This window comes from Stigmatopora nigra, chromosome 12 (assembly GCF_051989575.1).
Source record: "Stigmatopora nigra isolate UIUO_SnigA chromosome 12, RoL_Snig_1.1, whole genome shotgun sequence".
NCBI lineage: Eukaryota > Metazoa > Chordata > Actinopteri > Syngnathiformes > Syngnathidae > Stigmatopora > Stigmatopora nigra.
The window spans coordinates 10377146-10396560 of NC_135519.1; the positions used below are offsets into that span (position 1 = coordinate 10377146).

At 39.2% G+C, this 19415-nt stretch overlaps 3 protein-coding genes across 4 annotated transcripts in view; 2 read left to right on the forward strand and 1 right to left on the reverse strand.

Moving 5' to 3' along the window:
- The first annotated feature begins 1253 nt into the window (after nt 1-1253).
- got1 (glutamic-oxaloacetic transaminase 1, soluble) lies at nt 1254-8459 on the forward strand. The gene is made up of 10 exons (XM_077729988.1): nt 1254-1495; nt 2551-2732; nt 2815-2938; nt 3093-3205; nt 3511-3615; nt 3701-3851; nt 4622-4787; nt 4868-5010; nt 5085-5248; nt 7960-8459. Exons 1-9 carry the CDS (start codon nt 1387-1389, stop codon nt 5222-5224), a joined length of 1233 nt encoding a protein of 410 aa, XP_077586114.1. The 5' UTR covers nt 1254-1386; the 3' UTR covers nt 5225-5248; nt 7960-8459.
- Nucleotides 5997-17712, reverse strand: cnnm1 (cyclin and CBS domain divalent metal cation transport mediator 1). Its single transcript, XM_077729989.1, has 10 exons — nt 16178-17712; nt 12199-12342; nt 11443-11583; nt 11006-11175; nt 10499-10598; nt 9711-9853; nt 9407-9644; nt 8915-9019; nt 8615-8716; nt 5997-8210 (listed from the first exon to the last, which is right to left on the reverse strand). The coding sequence occupies exons 1-10, from the start codon at nt 17709-17711 to the stop codon at nt 8131-8133; spliced, it is 2757 nt and encodes a 918-aa protein (XP_077586115.1). The 5' UTR covers nt 17712; the 3' UTR covers nt 5997-8130.
- hpse2 (heparanase 2) overlaps nt 12227-19415 on the forward strand; it is a 38233-nt gene continuing 31044 nt past the window's right edge. Inside the window, exons 1-3 of one of the 2 annotated variants that reach the window (XM_077729987.1) lie at nt 12227-12331; nt 14525-14597; nt 15283-15350. In XM_077729987.1, coding sequence (XP_077586113.1) covers nt 15312-15350 — 39 coding nt within the window. In that variant the 5' untranslated portion in view covers nt 12227-12331; nt 14525-14597; nt 15283-15311. Of the gene's footprint in view, nt 12332-14524; nt 14598-15282; nt 15351-16017; nt 17878-19415 lie in introns of those variants that run through there. The other variant, XM_077729986.1, reaches the window with a different exon arrangement.

Consider the following 19415-nt stretch of genomic DNA (forward strand, 5'->3'; position numbering starts at 1 on the left):
CAGCAGAAAAGGGTGTATATACTTATCGATATATTGTTTTGAAAAGTAGAAATCATGAACAATAATTGGTCAAATTTCATAGTCGGTAGCTACGTTTTCATGACAGTTTTGCACAACATATTAGTGTTATTTTACAATATTGGTATGTAGAATTACAATTAAAGCATGTTTTTATAGAAGGCTGGTGTTCCCCAAAAAAGTCTAACAACTTTCACGAAATTTCAACCTGCAATATTTTACTGAAGGAAAATGGACAACCAAAACCTTTTGTATGTGGAGGATGGGTATAACGAATCATTACCGTTAACATTGTAAAACAACTGTAGGATTATTGCAAAAATAATTGAGTTCAGTTGCTGCGACTAAACACAGGTAGGACTCATAGGTTAATTTGGACAATTTAGGGATGTCATCTTTACTAGACAAAGCGTCTGCCTCCTGTGTGGAAGGACTGAAGCACTTTCCAACAGACTGTGTGCTGTGGTGAGCAGGCTTTTATTTATGAACCACTTCAAGTGGTGCAGACAGCAGAGTGGAGCCACCATGTTTATAAAAAAGCTCAGCACGGACCCCGTGGACGCAACAGATCAGGGTCCATGCCTCCTCATCTAAATTACATTGCCACCACTTGCTCTTAACGCAAACAGTTTGGCCGTGTCCATACTTAAAAAAGTATTTTCCAAAAGTAACTTTTTCCATGAATTTGCATATGAGCTGTACACAAAGGCACCAATTTGAAAATATATATTATATATATTTGTAGTCCACAAAAAATATATACATATATGAAAATTCAATATACGGAATAGGATTTCTCACTTGGTTAAATAATAGAGTCAAGCTTATACAGGAGTCTTTTGTGCAGTGTACAAAAAACGACATCCCGTCCTGCATGAGTCCAAAACACCCCAAATAATAAAACAAAACATTATATTATCTTAAAGAATGCACAATAAAATAGACATTTCAAATATGCATTTATTATTGTGATTATTGCATTTGAGTTGAGCACTGACCTTTCACTATTTGTTCAATCTACCATTGCATTTGAATAGAAACTCTAAATTATAAATGGCTCACTTCTTTTGATATTCTTACCCAGTCAAAATATTCCAGTTTTGCTCCCTAAAGAAACAACCAATTCAAACCGTTAGTGCCCTCTTGTGGTCAACTACTTTAAATGCTGTTAAATCACCACCCTTGCCCCTCTGCATACTATTGGTGCGCAGTAACACACGGGCAAATTCCCATTGGTTCACCAGTAATACTCCCTTTCTCTAGCGGATATACAAGTACTATATACCATTCCTGTTGCTTATCCCACCCATTGCGTGATTAGGTTCCATATTTTTAAGATCGAAACTATAACTTTACAACGCTGAAATAATGTCTGCGTTTTGCGAAGTTCCGCAGGCAGCACCTGTTGTCGTGTTTAAACTAACACAGGACTTCAATAATGACCAATTTCCACATAAAGTCAATCTTGGTGTTGGGGGTAAGTTGGTCTTATCATTTATTGTTTAACCGTTATGTGCTCATTGTTTATTCAAGAGAGTTTTAACCTTGCAGTAATGCATGTGATAAAACTACTAGTCTTCCTTCAAATGTGTAATTTCGATTGAAATATAAAATGGATTACAATGCACTCCATTCATTTCTATGTGTCATTACGTAACAGAAAAGATTACATTGCTTATCGGTTCAGTGACCTCTGATTTTGAATCAATTCGGTGTTCAAACTCCTTTCTGGATTGATAAACAGTCCCCACATTATTCCGTGCAACCTTTGTCACGTGTGATCAGATTACGAGTAGTAAATCCTGACCGTACATTTGAAAACAAATCGTGGTTGAAAAGCAGCAGTCACCTGGTAAATATTGTGTTGGGTGATGTTTTTACTTTTGCTCCCACTAAATCCAACACCACAGAAATTACAGGCGGCTAAGGCTTTGTAATCCCCCCACCTTTAAGAAGCGACAGCATGACAGATGGACAATATAGGCCAAAATGTCAAATGTCACGTTAAAATCACATTCGCTTGTTTTAGGATGCATTGCATGCAGTAAATGTTTTTTAACTATGAAAGCAGAATGAAAGGCATCATGAATCAAAATTGTATTCATTCATTTTCTGATCCGTTTATTCTCACAAAGGTCGTAGGGGGTGCTGGAGCCTATCCCAGCTAACTATGAGCCACATGTGGACACCTTGAATAGATGGCCAGCCAATCGCAGGGCACAAGGAGACGGACAACCATTCGCGCTCTCACTCATACCCAGAGACTTTTTTGGGTGATCAACCAGCCTACCCTGTATGTTTTTGGGATTTGGGAGGAAACCGGAGTACCCGGAGAAAACCCACACAGGCCCGAGGACAACATGCAAACTCCACACAGTGAGGACCGACCTGAAATCGAACCTTACCAACTCTTCTTATCCTATATATGTAATTTGTGTATAAGACCCACTAGATTTTTTTATGATTTAATGTGGATGTTCATTAACTGTTCTTATATTTCCTGCATTTAATTGTGAATGATTTTTATTGCAGCTTATCGGACTGATGAAGGCAAGCCGTGGGTTTTGCCGGTAGTGAAAAAAGTGGAAAAGATCATCGCCAGCGATGACACACTGAACCATGAGTATCTACCCATCTTGGGTTTGCCCGAATTCAGATCATCAGCATCCAAGATAGCACTTGGAGACGGTAGCCCTGCCATCCAGGGGAACAGGGTGTGTTACACTTGGATCATACACTTAACCACTGGATTTGCATTCCCTGTCTGTCTTAATTCTGACTCATTGTCCCATTCAGGTGGGGGCAGTTCAATGCCTAGGTGGTACAGGTGCCCTAAAGATGGGAGCCGAATTCCTTAGACGTTTCTACAATGGAAGCAACAACACAAAGACACCTGTCTATGTCTCTGCGCCTACCTGGGGTATACTAATATACATACCTTTTCTTTCTATATATATATACTGGATTGGTTCTCATTTTAGTCTCAACAGTGTTTTATTAGGTAAGGTTTGTTAGCTTAAGTCTTGTGTCAGAGGTACCTAAAAACTAAATTGTTTTATCTTCTGTTTGCTCAGAGAATCACAATGGCGTTTTTGCCAGTGCCGGTTTTGAAGATGTACGTCCTTACAAGTACTGGAATCCAGAGAAAAGAGGCCTCGATTTGTCTGGTTTCCTTGGTGACTTGGAGGTAAATTAATCTGCTGTGAAACATGTAACCACACTACTGAATTTGAACACTGTCAAAAGCCCCCAAGAAAATCTTGTCAAATGTTCAGTAAAGCAGATGTTGTAGAACTTCAATAAGTTATGCATTTATGCACTAAACTTTTAGACTAAAATGCTTAAAAGGCTGAATATATAGCACATTGTTATTGAGGAAACTGCTCTTTCCAATTATTTGAAGCCTATCAGAGTTATGAGCACCCGACAACAGAGACAAATTCACACATTTTTTATCCGAAAGCAATTGTGACAACTATTTCTTTATCCCAGAGCTGCCCAGAGCATTCCATATTTGTCCTGCACGCCTGTGCTCACAATCCAACTGGCACAGACCCCACACAGGGGGAGTGGAAGCAGATTGCAGAGGTCATGATGGTACTGAAACCTTAGTGCTCACTAAGAACTCTTTAGTAAAATGTTTGATTACATAATCAGTCATTTCTTTCCTGCTCCTTGCCAGAGAAGAAAGCTGTTTGTATTCTTTGACTCGGCTTATCAAGGATTTGCTTCAGGCAGTCTGGATAAAGATGCCTGGGCCATCCGTTTTTTCGTCTCCATGGGATTTGAAATGTTTTGTGCCCAATCCTTCTCCAAGAACTTTGGCCTCTATAGTAAGTAATGCATACCCTCGCCTCACTCACTTGCCACAGTATTAAGTTCAACAATATAATCCCTCTCAGCCAGGATACCCAGTAAGCCTAATTACAGGTAGTCATTTATGACCTGTTAACTTTTTATTGCAGCCATTCTTTCACTATCAAAGTCTTAAAACCTTCATTTCTTTTATTGTTCTATATAAAATGCCCTTGTACTACAATAATAAAAAATACAATAATGCTAATGGTTAAAACTGAATACTGAACTAATTGGCTAACCAAAACAGCAGCAGGGAAGCACATTAATGGCCTCCAAGATCAATCTCAGCACCCTGTGGTGAACAAGTCTCATTAAGCAAATTATTTCACTGACTCCCAATAAAGGCAATAGAAGCCATATCCATTTTAATAGGGGTGCCGACATTAACAGTTTTGTCATCGATTGGTATTTGTGGCAGTGAACGAGTTAACAATGACGCTCCTATATTATGTTCAACTAGACCCTTTGTGCCTTCTTTATTTTTTGAATGTGAACCCCAACCCTCTCCAGACATTATTTGAAAAAATTCATAATAGAGACATTTCCCCCCCATCCACTTTTTCAAGTGAAAAGTATACTTTGTATAATGCCTCTCATTGCAAAATTATGTTACAAGATATGAACACTTTTTTTCCCCAATTTAGAAATGAAGTTGTACATTGAGCATGCTTGAATAACATGCTAAAAATAAGGTTTAATTGATCCCATTGGGAATTTTCATTCTCTCGTCTATTTTTCCCTACAGACGAACGTGTTGGCAACCTGACCGTAGTGGCTCGTGATGCAGACAACCTAAAGAGAGTTCTGTCTCAAATGGAAAAAATTGTGCGCACCACCTGGTCAAACCCACCGACTCAAGGGGCTCGCATCGTTGCCGTAACATTGAACTCGCCTGAGCTCTTTGTCGAATGGTCAGCCAGCAATGGTCACAATATCATTGCTATTAAAATGGTGTGCTTGCAAATGTAGCAATTCTTGTGTTTCCCTCCAGGAAAGAAAACGTGAAGACCATGGCTGATAGGGTATTGTTGATGAGGGCCCAGTTGAAAGCCAAGCTTCAGGCTTTGGGGACACCAGGAACCTGGGACCACATCACAGAGCAAATTGGGATGTTTAGCTTCACCGGACTCAACCGTGAGTATCTGCTAAGAAATCAAATGTGTTGCCCACTGTTACACATCTGGAGTCATGATAACTTGTTTCTACAGCCAGACAAGTGGAATACATGGTGAAGGAGAGACACATTTACCTGATGGCTAGCGGACGCATCAATATGTGCGGCTTGACAAGCAAGAATATCAACTATGTGGCCGAGTCCATCCACGAGGCTGTCACGAAGGTCCAATAGACGACACAGCTCATCTTCCAACAGGTACAGCATATGACTAGCTGAAATTATGCAGCTCTATTATCTGCTGAAGTGTTAATTTTAATTTACACGGGAATTTGAAAAAAAAACCTAAGGCTGTTTGTAATACTTGAATTTTGTGATTTGAGCCAGTAAACAAAACTTGAAATGAGGCAATTTTCTCCTCATTAGGAAGTCTTATCTTATGTTTTAATAGTTGTGTCACACTTAGCTTTTAACACAAACAAAAAATACCTTAGTCTTTTATCTGCTTAGTTTTCACATACAAATGAAGTCAATTTACAAATGATTTTGGAAGGAAAATCTAATAAATGTATTTAAATCACATTTGCTCATTTGTCAGTTATCTTGGAATCAATGCATAAACACATGGAAATGACAAACCCAATGATAACTTTGATTTAATGGGAAATGTATATGGTGTATATTTAGTATAGTATGTGTGTTAGTGATGAATTAATCGAGCCAAAGTTCAATTAAAAATACTCCATACTTTAAGTCCATATCTAATTTGAATATGTAAAATATATAACTTGTTAAAGTAAGTAAAGTATATAAAGAACTTGACCACAGTTTAGTTAATGTACAGATGAAATAAAAACAAGAGTACAAAACAACTTTATTGTTCATAATATATGATGCATAATTTATTAAACAATCTTATTTGACTTTTTATTGATCTTTGGATAACTTGCAGAGAGCATCACCATTCAAATAGCAAATTAATACAATAAATAAATAAACACAACTGTACAGTCCTTGTCCATAATTTATTATAATACATTTCATATATTAGATTTTGTTCAATTTCTTATTATTTCAACATAGATTCATATAAAATATGACAAGACAAAAAAAGTAAGCATAAATGGTTACATACATAACATATAACTCCCTTTGTATTCTTTAAATTATCCATCCATTTTTGTTATCGCTATATAATTTAGATTAGTTCAGTTTCTTATTATATTTCTGCTATGCTGGTACATAATACATTGGCAGGCAGAACCCTATATAAATATGTTAAAGTTAATATTCTCATATCAATAGTATTGCTATAATCCATGTTATTAAAAAAAAAATACATGTTATTCCAAAACTTTAAATTCTTACAAATATCTTCCAAAGAAATTGAACGCACCTCATTGAAATGCCGTAAGGCACCTCCTCCTCTTCCCTCATCATGTCATTATTGAAAGGTCTAAAGGTTTTTAATACCAAAATTAATTAAATAATTCTTAGCATTCCAACTGGCCCATTGCACTGTTAGTGTTCGTGCCCTAACTATCTTATTAGTTACTACATTTGACTAAGTCTGTTTTGTCGAAGATGAACTGCTGGAAGAGTTTGGTGCAAAAGTAATTGGTCAATCACAAAGGTAAATGCATGCAGATACATTTACATTTAAATTGAAAAGTGAATTATCCACTGTATTATCTAGTGAGGTTTTGATGTCAAGCCCTATATATATATGTCGTATTGCTTTTTCTTTATATTGATCCAAATTTCAAGTTTATTCTGGAATAGATTTAAACAATTGAAAGTGAGTTGATACAAATATAATATCACTTTGTTTATCATCCAAAATAATGGCTTTTAATGTCCTTGTGTAAGTAAGTAGTATTCAAAGGCCTCACACAACCTCATTTTTAGTCACACACATCCATTATCATGTAAAACAACTTTACTAACTAAAGCTGCCTTTTAAAGGAATTTTTTTTTAGGATCATGCACATAAGTGACAGTAGCTTGGATTTGGGATTCTGTTTAGTTACTGCCACAATACTACTCGTGCACTGCCCCTGGCCTAGCATGCATGTGGACAGCAGAGGACAGTCCTACTCAATAGGCAGCATGAATAAGCATGCAAGAAACAGTTTTTTTCTGCTTTTGAGCAACAACAAAGAAGTGGAGTGCCAAAATGTCGTAGTAGTACTTCCTGTTGTGATCTGATTTGGTGTGTCAGTGGCAAATATGGAGTATTTTTTTATTTGAATAGATGAATCCAATTAGATTTAATGTTGCCTGTGGCCTATGACCTTAAAGGTTGTGCTATGTTTGTTTCAAGAAGCACATAATTGTTTTTATTGCACTATTAAAACTGAACAATCAGTATATATACTACTCCTAAAAGTACACAAGCACTGGACAGTGTTTTTACAGAAAAAAATGCTTAGTGGTATTAGAAGTGATGTCTAATGCTAAATGAAATCTACCAACTGTACATATTGCTACTTTTACATCCTATTTGGTAAGTGTCATATCAAAACAAATGGATAAGAAAGTGTCTCATTTTGAAAACTGTGCAAGTCCCTCTAAACTCTGTGGCAGTTACATCTAATTTTATTTCAAGTTCAGGAGAATATGGCTCTTTTTTTTCTCTTTTCATTATGCTGTAAAAAATGTGCTGTAGTACTGTACAGTAGTGGCTTTTCATCTTTGTGCATTAGCAGTAGATTTATACTAGGTGTTGTCTTTCCCTTTAATATTAAAACTCCCACAACAAAAAAGGAAAAGTCCTACTATAGCGATGTTCAAATCAAATTTGGTTAATAGTATATAAAAACCAAACAACACTGGTCTTTGCAGTGTGAAAGGCATACTAGAAGCTTGAGTTTCCAAAATGGAATCGAACTGCCATATAAGACGGATCAAGCCAATATATTGCTATTGGGAATTTTCATATTAAGGTTTTTATTTTTCCTCTCCACTAGATTTCCTTCTCTTCTCAATCACAGAAGGTGCAAAGGTAAGGCAGGCAGAGTGAGGACAGCATATCTGTGGAGACCTGAGAGCACTCGTAGCTACAGCACATGATGATAGTGGCTCCAGAAGGGAATCTACATGACGGGCACGGTCAGATAGGAAGAAAAAAAAAAGGTATTTTAGCTTATTACTGAAGGCTGTTCCAGACCTTCTTCCAAGTTCTTCTCTCCATCCCGAGACTTTTTCCTCCTCTTGTTACCTGGAAACATAGAAAAATGTTACCATTCGTTCAAAGAAAAGAAAAAAAAATGTTTAAATCCCAAAAGGATTAGACATTCTTTGTCTTAATTAACCAATATAATTTCAATTAATATTCAGTGGAAGGCTCCACAACCCCGTAAAGAAAAACTGTAAGACTCCTTATACATTTTGTATGATTGTTTGATCAAAACACCAGGCTGGGAAGCATTTGCATTGACCCAAATGAAAGAATAAATGAGTCATGGCATTCCACAGCCAATAGGGAGCTTTGTACTGGAGGAAGCAACCTTCAAAATAACCCATCTGCAACTAAGCGTTGCCAGGCACAGTTGCCGTTGGACACACCCACTTAGCACAGATACACGTGAGGCTTTATGTGTTCATATCAGATGTCTTGCTCACTCAATTTGCGCAGTAGCTTTTTCCCCACATTCTCCTCCGAGCTGGAAAGAGAGCGAGAGCTGATGCAAGGGGAGGTGGATAGCTGAGAGTCTGTAGGCACATCTAAAAGGAAGTGCAGAAAAATATATTTTCATTCATTTCCTTTTAAATTCATGTCTGTATATATGTATGTGCATACATAGTATAGAAATAGAATGCACAAATGCGTCTAGGGGTGTGTAGCTATTCCTACTTCTATGTTGGGAAGGAATCCAAGCATTTTTAAACATAGTACATGTGGTTATTTAAATAGATACTGACCATTTTCTCCATGATTCTCTGGTCGATCCTCTTGAATGTATGGAATCTCATCCATATGGAGGAACACACTGTCATTGGGACTACGTTGCCCATCGGATTTACTGCCTAAGGGGAGTAAAGTACCAGTCAGCACAGGACCACAAGTTCATGACTCTTTACTGAATGATTGTCTTCCAAAATTGGTGATTTAACTGCATTTGGTTCTAACCGGCAGATTTGAATTTGAAGACTGACAATTAGTTTTAGTTATTTACAATCAATTCAACCACAAACTGTTTTTTCTTAGCGAAATGATTTTATTGGCATTGTAGTCTGCAGTGTTCTAGAGCTGCACAGCAATATTTTGCATTTTTTTCTGGGCCATCAGTGATGTAAGCATAGATTTAGTTGCTTGACTAACATCTCTTTCACACCTGTCCCATTTCAAAATGTTTATGAACAACCAGGTCCACTTTATAACAATAATGGCTGAACAACACTTCAACAACTTACGGACGATGCGATTTCGCTCATTGAGCCGGGATGTGTTTCGAAGGCCTAAGTGGGGATGGAGCTGAGCAAGGCGTGCCAGTCCCAAGCGTGTGTGGGTGCTGGTAAGGGGGAGTGCGATGCTGTGGGAGCGTGCCTCCACAACAGGTTGCCTCCCTTTAGCGTCCACCGGCTCGGGTGTCTGCGGGGAGCTATCCATCCTTGTCGCCGTCAGGGCATTCTGGTAATGCGCCCTGATTATCTGATGGGATAGTCACAGTTTGAGAAAGATTTGTATTCCTAATGAGTAGGAGTTTGTATTGTTCACCTTGATAATCTGCAGGTCTGTGAGCTGCCGAACTGAATAGTCCGGTAAGTAGAACCCGCCTACTGAGAGCTGACCAATACTACCACCACTCAGTAAAGAGTCGGATTGGTTCAGACCACTGCTGCGAGAATTATACCTCTGACCTGCACAGAAAATCAGGAAAAACTCTATATAATGACATCTTGTGATAAGATCTAGACTTGTTAAGAGCCAATTACAGTGCATGGAGCCTCATATTGTTTTTCATCATTTTCTTTGGTAATCAGGAAAAAAAACTACATTAACTCTAGAGGCTGAACTATAACTACATATAAGTCCTATGAGTGCGACTTCAAACAGGAAAAAAATTGAATATGTAGCTCACTATTGCTCTAACTTTCTAAACTATTGCCTATTGTATTCTTTTAATCTTGGAATCAAACAAATATCAAAAGGAGCTTTTGGAATTGCCTGAAACATATCACTAAAAATAAGCACACGCACTCACTCGTACAAGGAAAGTGCACATATTGGATACTGAGAACCCGTCTGCTTGCTTGGCACTCTTAGCTCAAATAATCCCAGGCAGGTTATGTTCTTCCTCTGGGAAATTCTCTTTCAATCTCATCTTTTTAATTACTTGCTTCCCACAGCCTCTCCTTCGCTTAATTTAGAGAGATTTAGATGTCTATCATGTCCCCTGATTATCATGGCTGGTACTCTGTTGTTATTGTCAACATTGCCAGCCAGCTACTACAGATCCCCCAATTGGAAATGTATTGATTTTACATCACTTTCCATGTACTTACCGAGGGGCAGGGGTGGGATGAGGGCTGGCATGCCATAGTAGGAAAATGCTCCATTTTCAAAGCGCAGCGCCTCCTTTCCGATTTCTACCTCCACACGTCCCTGCAATGTCAGGACCGCCATTATTCATTTTTGTCACCATCAGTTAACGTTTTTTAGTCTAAATATAAACTAAACAAAAAGATTCAATGACATACTTTAATTTAACCTCATTTTTTGATCCCAAAAATAGAAACTCTGGAATAACAATGAGCATCCAGCATCTCTATTAGACAATATATTAAGACTGATAATGTAAAAAAAACACAACAGTCACACATTTATTATTTATTCTCTGCTTTCCAGTGCAGCAAATTATAGGCAATGCTGTCCTGTACTTGTTCTGAAAGTTTTTTAGGGTGTACACTGTACACAAAAGGAATGAGATGTACTAAAACCTTTCAAAACTGACTACTGACGCTTTAGATTGAAATAATTTTCTGTGTGACTTGATGTACATTATAATTTACCTGAAGAATGAGGACAAAGTAGTCGACAGGTTTGTTTCTTTGGAACAGGTAGTGCTGAACAGCGTGTTTGTTCTTAGGGTTAAACTTCAGTTCTTGCACCACATTGGGATGCTTGATGAGACGTAGCAGGATCTTTTCTGACAGGTGACAAGGCCTGAATGGCTCCACTTCTGACAACCAGAGACACAATTATGCGCGCAGCATTAACAAGGGGTGAGAAGAGAGAAGAAAAAAAAACAATAAAAAGACCATTCCTATTTTTTCTTCGTTTCTGTTGTTACTCGCTGTCCCATCGCAAAGCACATAACCACAGGCATTGCTTTCATTATTGTTATATTCATTCAAAGCAAGCAAAATGAGCCTTGTTGTTGCTATTATCTTTTTGTTTTTAGTGCTGCTGCTAAATGGACCGATATTGTTTACTGATGCGGACTCACCTGTAGCCAAGAAACGATGTGTTGCCAGCAACAACTGGGGTGAAATCTTCACACTAAGTTCATTTTCTGCCACTTTGAAGATAGAAAAGTCTTGCTGTTTCCTCTCATGGTGCGATACCCGCCTTTTGCTTCGATTATCAGCTGCAAAACAGTGAACCCAGGTATTTAAACACATTTTCTCATTGTACTCGCATAGGTTACTTTACAGCCGTAGATTGCATTGGACACCTTACATGCATATCTGATTGATGAATAGACTAATCTTTTGCAGATGTGAAGGTATTTTATCTATTACATTGAGATGAATCATAACTGCTGTGGCAACAGCTGGTTCCATAAAACCATAAGCTCCTTTTAACTGCCTATGGCATGTATAATTACTGCGTGGGCACCCACACATTATATGCAATTAAGCAGATTCTAAAAGGTGGCATGCATACAAGGAAAGCGTGTGGGAGATTGACATTTCTACTTCAGGCAATTAAAGGATTACGGTGATTTCACTTATTTCATTAGAAGAGTGCTGTGAGCAACATGGATTATGGACTATATAGAAATTCAATAATATATGGAAATTTTGTCATTGCATTACCTTTTCATGTTGCTCTGGAAAACTGAAAAACTTTTACATTTAGCATGAATACCCCTTTAATGCATTTGGATCTGGATCTTTAATGCATCAAATCTGGACTAGTTCAAAATTGCTGCATGGATGTAGGACCATGGTGTTTATGTGGTTATTTATAGTATACATACTATAAAGATCTGTTTCATCCACAATCTCAGACTTAATGATCTCTTCGATGACATCTTCCAGGGTGACGATGCCCATAACCTCGTAGAAAGGGTCTCCTTCACCCTCGTTGTTGACCCGCTGTACCACAGCCAGGTGAGATTTTCCTGTATTGACCACAAAAATAATGTGTTTAATTTTCTGAGCACATTTCTATTGTAGATGAAAGCTGGACATGCACATTCTTATTTTCATTTATACATTCAATGCATTTCATGGGGGTGGGGAAGCATCTGATTGCTAAATTGCTTTTAATTAACCTGGACAAATGTGACTAGTTCGTAGCCAAGACTTTCATATTGTTAAAAAAAGAATCATATTTTAAAGGGTCTGATTTTCCATGTCACATTTTTGGTGCACAAACTATCACCCAAAAGACAAAAATGTGTGAAGAAAATAATGTGTCTTTTTAAATCTCTCCATTATTAGAAAAACACACCATTCTCATTTAAAAATGCATTATTTATGGCATAAAATATATTAATAAGAAACTATCATTTTACTCATACATGTGTGTATATATATATATGAACTGTATAAACTCTGAACCATCTCACAAGTGTGAGCTTGTTGCGTATAAAATTCCTACATGGATTCTTTGACTGCAGTCAAGACTTCATTTTGAGGGATTAGCCAGGAGATGCTTGAGTATTTTGGGAAGATTTGGCTGCCCTTATGTAAAGCATCATTACACAATCATCCTGGGGATGGCTGCATCTGCCACCTCTGTGTTTTAACAGCACAGCAATGTGACACCATGGAGTCACCCTAGTCACCTATTATAACCACCCAGTACCCACAATTGTCACAACATGCCACAAAGGAGTTTTTTGTTGTTGTTGTTGGCGTGCTAGTTCCCACAAAGGTTATCTAACCAATCGGGTAGAGACAGACACACATCTGACCTCCATGGATCCAGTTCATACAAGGTTTAGGGCGATCACTAGTGAGATCAAATCTTTTAATCCCCTCAAGCAGAGTGGGCCACCAGAAGCTCATGAACTATGAATGAGCAACAACAGCTTTTGAATGCAATACAATTCCAATGACAAATCAACCAACCCTCAGAAAGTAATAGATGAAAAAAAAAACTAAACAAATATGCCAACTCTCCCCAAAAAAAATGCAATGTTGGAAAATACGGTTATGCTTTAAGTCAATATGGATTTTTTCTGAGGTAGTGATGTCAGCCCTGTCTAAAAAGCTCAGGTGAATCAGACCTAGATGTGTGCCCGGGCACTGTGTTACGTCACTTGTGTGTTGCATAATAACCTTGCAGAACAACACACAAGCTGTCTGAATGGCGAGTTCTCTCACACACGCACACAGCCCCAAGTGAAAAGCGGGGCGAATTTGAGTGTCTCTTCTGCAACTCTTTTTGCTCCACTGGTTTGCAGGGCTCCCCTCCCATGATGCACTATTGTGAACATCGCATTTATAGGTTCACTGACTCTGATGAAGAAATCCCTGAATTTGTTTTAATATGCAAACATCCCTAGGAAGCTTCAATTTGAGCATTTTTTTCATCTTTTTTTGCAGCTTCTCTTTACTTTAAGATCTTAAATAGTGTTTATTGTAACGCTTATATTAACAAAAGCCAATAGGCAATATAGGCAAAATATGCAGTGGCTTCAAGGTTACCAAAAAATTGGAGCGATTATATTTTCAATTGTAGTCTTCAATTAAAGGATATGAAAAGCCATTGTTAAAGTGCGCTCAAGTAGAAAGAATCTAGTTTAGTACAATAAAAATAGTTGAAAAACAAATATAAAAGCCATTATTTCTTGGAAGTTTCTTCATAAACAAATAACCCTGCTAAAATAACTGTCCCTATATTTGGAAACTGAACATATTAAAGGTCTGGATGAATTTATTGTGTAATAAAATTGTCCTTCAGAATGTCTCGAGGAAGCTGGAAAATGCAAGGAAAGCTCACGGGAGCACATAAATATGAAGCACATGCACTTACCACTGAACCACTGTCTTGTATTATAATTACATCCCCAGATTTGAGTTATCCTTGAGCATACTCTACTATGGGTCAAATCTGCAAATAGCCTCCTATTAAGATAAAACCTCTCCGTCAAAAGTGGGCTTTATTATATATATTTTTTTGTAAAAACAGATGTGTTGCTACTCTATTGCTTGTATGTAATCTCATTACATTTTGCAGTTTCACCTAATGAATCATACATCTATTGCGCACACGGGGTGCAGGATTTGCTCATGACATTTCCCCCCATTCTCGCTATAGTTCAACCCCCAGTAATCCCAATGTGTCTTTTGCAGCATGATGCCGGAGCCCCAGGAGCGTTTAATTCATCAAAGTATGAAGTAAACTGCAAGACAGGAAAGGAAAAAGGTCAGAGTTGAATTTTTTATGAATGTTCTCCCGGCTTAAATGGCAACCGCCCACCGAGTTGTGTATAAAAAACAAAAAACGGTCTTAGTCATCCCTGAGAGCTTGTGGGTCAGCAGACCGAGAGCTATCCATCATTATCCTGAGCAGGGTGAAGCAATAGACCTCCTGACCTGCAATTGGCAATGCCATTTATGATCGTTTGCCTAAGTCAATATGTCTCCTTTCACATAATAATCAATCACCTGAAGTTTTCACTGGCATCCTTCTACTTGTGCCTTAATAAAAACACTCCGTATCAAGTCATAATAGAGCAAGACATTTGAAACTTTCCATTACCAAGTCATTAAAATGGATAAAAGATAGGGAAAGTGGAAAAAAGAGATGTTTTAAAAATAATGACTAGTTCTGATGACTGCCCTGTATTTTCTTTTTGACATTTTTGTTTTGCCTCATTATACACCTTTTTGCAATACTACCTGTGACATAGCTCAACCTATTGTCATATCCTTATTTTGAACATGCATCTTATTAAATAGTTTGCATGGTTAGAGCAGAGAAAAATACACATATTGGTGAAAATATTGAAATGAATAAAAGAAGTGAGGTATGGGTTTTTTTGTTGCTCTGCAATAAATTGAACTGTCATCTGATAGAAAGTTACATTTGTCTTGTTTTCTATTTCTAGTGGACTTGAACTACAGCAGAAGTGACATCATGCACACCTCCATGCTGCTCGAAGTATTGCCACTGAAGGTAAATTTTCGACTACATAACTTTTATCCAGTGATTGTACTGTATGGTGCTATTGTGGCTTAACCCTGAAATCGTATTTTCCGCACTATAAGGTGTAACAAAAAGATTCTCAAAAGCTGGCATTGAGCTCTACAATTCCATGCACCTTATATATGCATCAATATTGGTTAATTGTTGCATAAAATTCCCTTTAGCTCCTTCTAGTGCCCCTAACCAATACTAATATCCAGTGTGCCTTAGAGTGCGAAAACACGGTAAATGGAATTTGCCAACACCCACTAAAGGGTAAGCGACCCCTATCTCTTAGAGCCAAAAACGCCATGTTTAGTGAAGTTAGTTAATAGTGTCTATGGCTGCCCTGTGACCAAACAAATCTAGCCTGTTCCTCATCTCAGCTGGCATAGGTTCCAGTCCAGCCGTAACCTTAATGAGGACCAGCACTACATGTAGAGAAAATAGACGTGCAAACAACAAATCTCTTCTGTTGATTGATCCATGTTTGTAACCCCTGCATGAACCTGTTTGGTGTGACGCTGTTTCAAATTTCACATATGGCCCTCTGTAGGGATGAAAGGCTCCTCATGGCCGCAGCCTACTGTGAGTCAGTGAAATGAGCTTAACATGGGTCTTTTTCCTCTGTTTTTTGGTGTGTTTTCAACTAGTCACGCACACACACTTCAAAGGCTCCTCACACCATAGGTGGTGAGAGCTACAGAATGGGAAGCAGAGCATATGGCGCCTTAAAAGCCAGCAGTACCGCCTTCCTAATAATCTCCTGCTTTGGGTTGGTTCCAAGAGGAGCGGGATTCACCCCCGTGTTCGATTACCTCGTTTGAATTCCTCCAGCATCACGTCCAGCCTGGTGTCGCTAAACACGCAGTGCATGGGACGCTTGTAGAACTCAGTGATGGTCTTGAGGGGGGTGCAGTCGTCCGGGTCTACGAAAGCTAGGTCCTTGACGAAGAGTATGTCCACGATGTTGGAGCGGTTGGTCTCGTAGACTGGAATCCGAGTGAAGCCGCTCTGCATGACATCGGACATGGTGCCGAAATCCAACGACGCGTCCGCGGACAGCATGTAGCAGTCTGACAGGGGGGTGAGCACATCCTCCACCGTCTTGGTCCTCAGTTCCAGAGCACCTTGGATGATGTTGAGCTCCTCCTTGACAAGATCATGGTAGGGGTCTGTGACTCGAAGCATGGCCACCAGCTTCTCCCGAGTGTAGAAGCTGGAGATCTCCTGGTTGAGAAGCAGGTCCAGGATCTTAGAGACCGGATAGGCGATGGGTAGGAAGAGAAGCATGAGGAGCCGGGTAGCGAACAAGGTCTTGGACGCGATGGCCAGGCTGTGTCGGGAGGCCACAGAATGGGGCAGGATCTCCCCTATGAAAAAAATGCCTAAAGTGCAGGATGCTGTGGAAAGTGCTGTCATGCCTAATATCTGACACATCCATACCACGAAGCAAGTGTTGGTGAGAACATTCCCTAGGACCACCGTGCACAGGATGTAGTTGCCGTGTTTACGCACAGACTCGATCTTCCGCGCGTACTTCTGCTCCTTCTCGGTGCCACTGTTCTGCAGAACCCGCAGCTCCACGGGGTCCAGCGCCAGCATGCTGATGTTGAGTCCGCTGCACAGTGCGGAAAGCCCCAACAGTAGCACAGACACGCCGGCTTGCAGCCACGGGTCCGCCTCCGGGGGTCTCTCCACCACTGCCAGCCAAAAATCCCGAGTTTCAAAATGCTCCCATTTGGCGCCGTCAAAGGCACACATGGAATAGTACTTAACCGCCTCGCCTCGGCGCAGGTGCTTGGCCAGCAGCTCCACTAGCACCGAATTGTGACTCGAGTCGGATTTGAAGGACCCCAGCAGCTCAATGTCGGAACTCCGGGCGCTCTCCTCCTCACACGGATTACCCCGAAAGCGACTCTCGTCCCGGTCAGGCTCCTCTATGAAGGCGATCCACGGTGCGCCAGGGACGGCGTCTGCCGTGCCGCTCCTGTTCACGCGATGATGCTCCGCGTAGTAAACCCGCAACATGAAACGAGACCCCTCCGTGGCTCTCAGGACGCCGTCTCGCACGGACAGCACACCGCTTTGGGTGTCCTCGGGCCGGACGCCGAGTAGAGCCGCGGCTGGAGCCGGGGAGTAAAGCCACGAGAGGAGGAGAGGGAGTAGGAGGAGGAAAGGATGCAGGATGCGGCAGGGAACAGCATCCGCAGCCATCATGCTGAACCAAGGACGCGGGAGGGAAGCTGGCTGGATCACGTGGTTTGCAGAGGGAGCCGCATATCCGCGGAGGGCGACCGTGAATATGTCACACTGAGAGCATGCACCGCGGACTTTAAATATACATGGCATCCCGCGTGACGTCCACTTTACGTTTGTCACTTGCTAAAATTAGGATGGGAGGGGTCATACCCACCGTAGTAGGCAATGCGTGTCAATACCATCATCCAGGAAGATGAAATCCAACAGGATTAATAGGCTTCATCCTTCTGATGAGGATTTTGTTCTAACAAATCCGGTAAGAAAAAAAAACGCTAAATGACATCATGTGCCCGGTTTAACCACAAGAGGGCAGAATTGTTCCTTATTTCAAACGCCGTTTTTATCTCATCATGGGAATAAGCAGTCTTTCCAATATACTGTCGGCATGATCAGGCATTTAAATTAAATTCACGCTATTGTTTGCAAGTACTGGCATTTTAAAGCAACTTTAGGTACTTTAGTAGCAGTTAAGCAAAAGTGATTCTGTAGTAAAACAAATCGCAGCCATACACATTCTCTTTAGTAGTCTGAAAATGGAGGGGAACTCAAATTCAACAACTAATTTGTTTGTACTTGACTTAAAGTTTAGGTATCTGAACACATTGCATTAACGTCTAAGTGGCATTTTCGTATTTCTAAATAAGAAATTAACTTTGCTCGCAAATTCACTTTTGAGTCTTCAGCCGACTAAACATTTTTTTCAGGCCTTATTTTGTCATGCTTAATGTTTTTACGTGTACTGCAAAAAGGCGAAATGCTTCACAAAGATTGTTTTCCATGAACCTTTTGTATTTTTTGTTTAATATAGTTTCGCAAGTTGTAAAAGTTGAACACCTCACGGCAAATGCAACAAATGCAATAAAATTACCATCCACCATCAGCGCAATAAAAACAACTAAATACATTAAATATTTTCAATTATAAGACTAGAAATAGAATGATTCCGTATATTTATTTCAATACATAATCGTTAAATGACCCGGGGTAAATTAAAATACGTGATAGAAGACCAAATGAATATTTCAATATACACAAACCATTAAAACCTTGTTTTAGATGTTTATACTTGTATAATATGAACCAATGGAAGCTTTATTTAGACTTTCGCATTATTATGGCGACTTTTTTGTAGGGAGGTTATTCTATGCATGCATGTAATCCTGTGCAGACAGATAAACAATACGGAAAAAAACAAAGAATAATGTACGTATTTATTCCTTTCAATTATGTTGCGTGTATTGATGTTAAGCGTTTATAAACAAATCAAAACAGGTATTTATTTACATTTATTGTTACTTTTTTCTCCTTTTGACAGCTACATTCTTTATTAAATACTCATTTCTGCTTTCCGGTAAACATTAAAAGTGTCATGGATATCTTAGTATGATTCAAAGTAGTTTAATAGACACCCCACTGCGTCAACTTAAAAAAAACACCATTTTGGCGCACATGATTTCATCCACTTTAAAGCAAAAGACAAATGCAGAGAATCTGGTGCCATTTAAAAATAAAGTATTTGTTGAGAAATAAAAGTGACATTCAATAATTCACCCCAGCTTTCCGATAATGATAAAATGTTGATGTTATATTTAGGGTTGCCCATGCAGGAAACGTCCCACATAAATAATGTTATATTTCTATTAAATATAAAAAAAACTAACGCATAGAGAAGTGGCCTAAACTGAAATTCTCATATTATTCTTTAAGTCCGTCTGAGGAACCAGATGCTTAATGTGACGTCATGAGTGCAAATGGGACGTTAATACTAAATGAAGCATCTCACCTGAGTTGCCA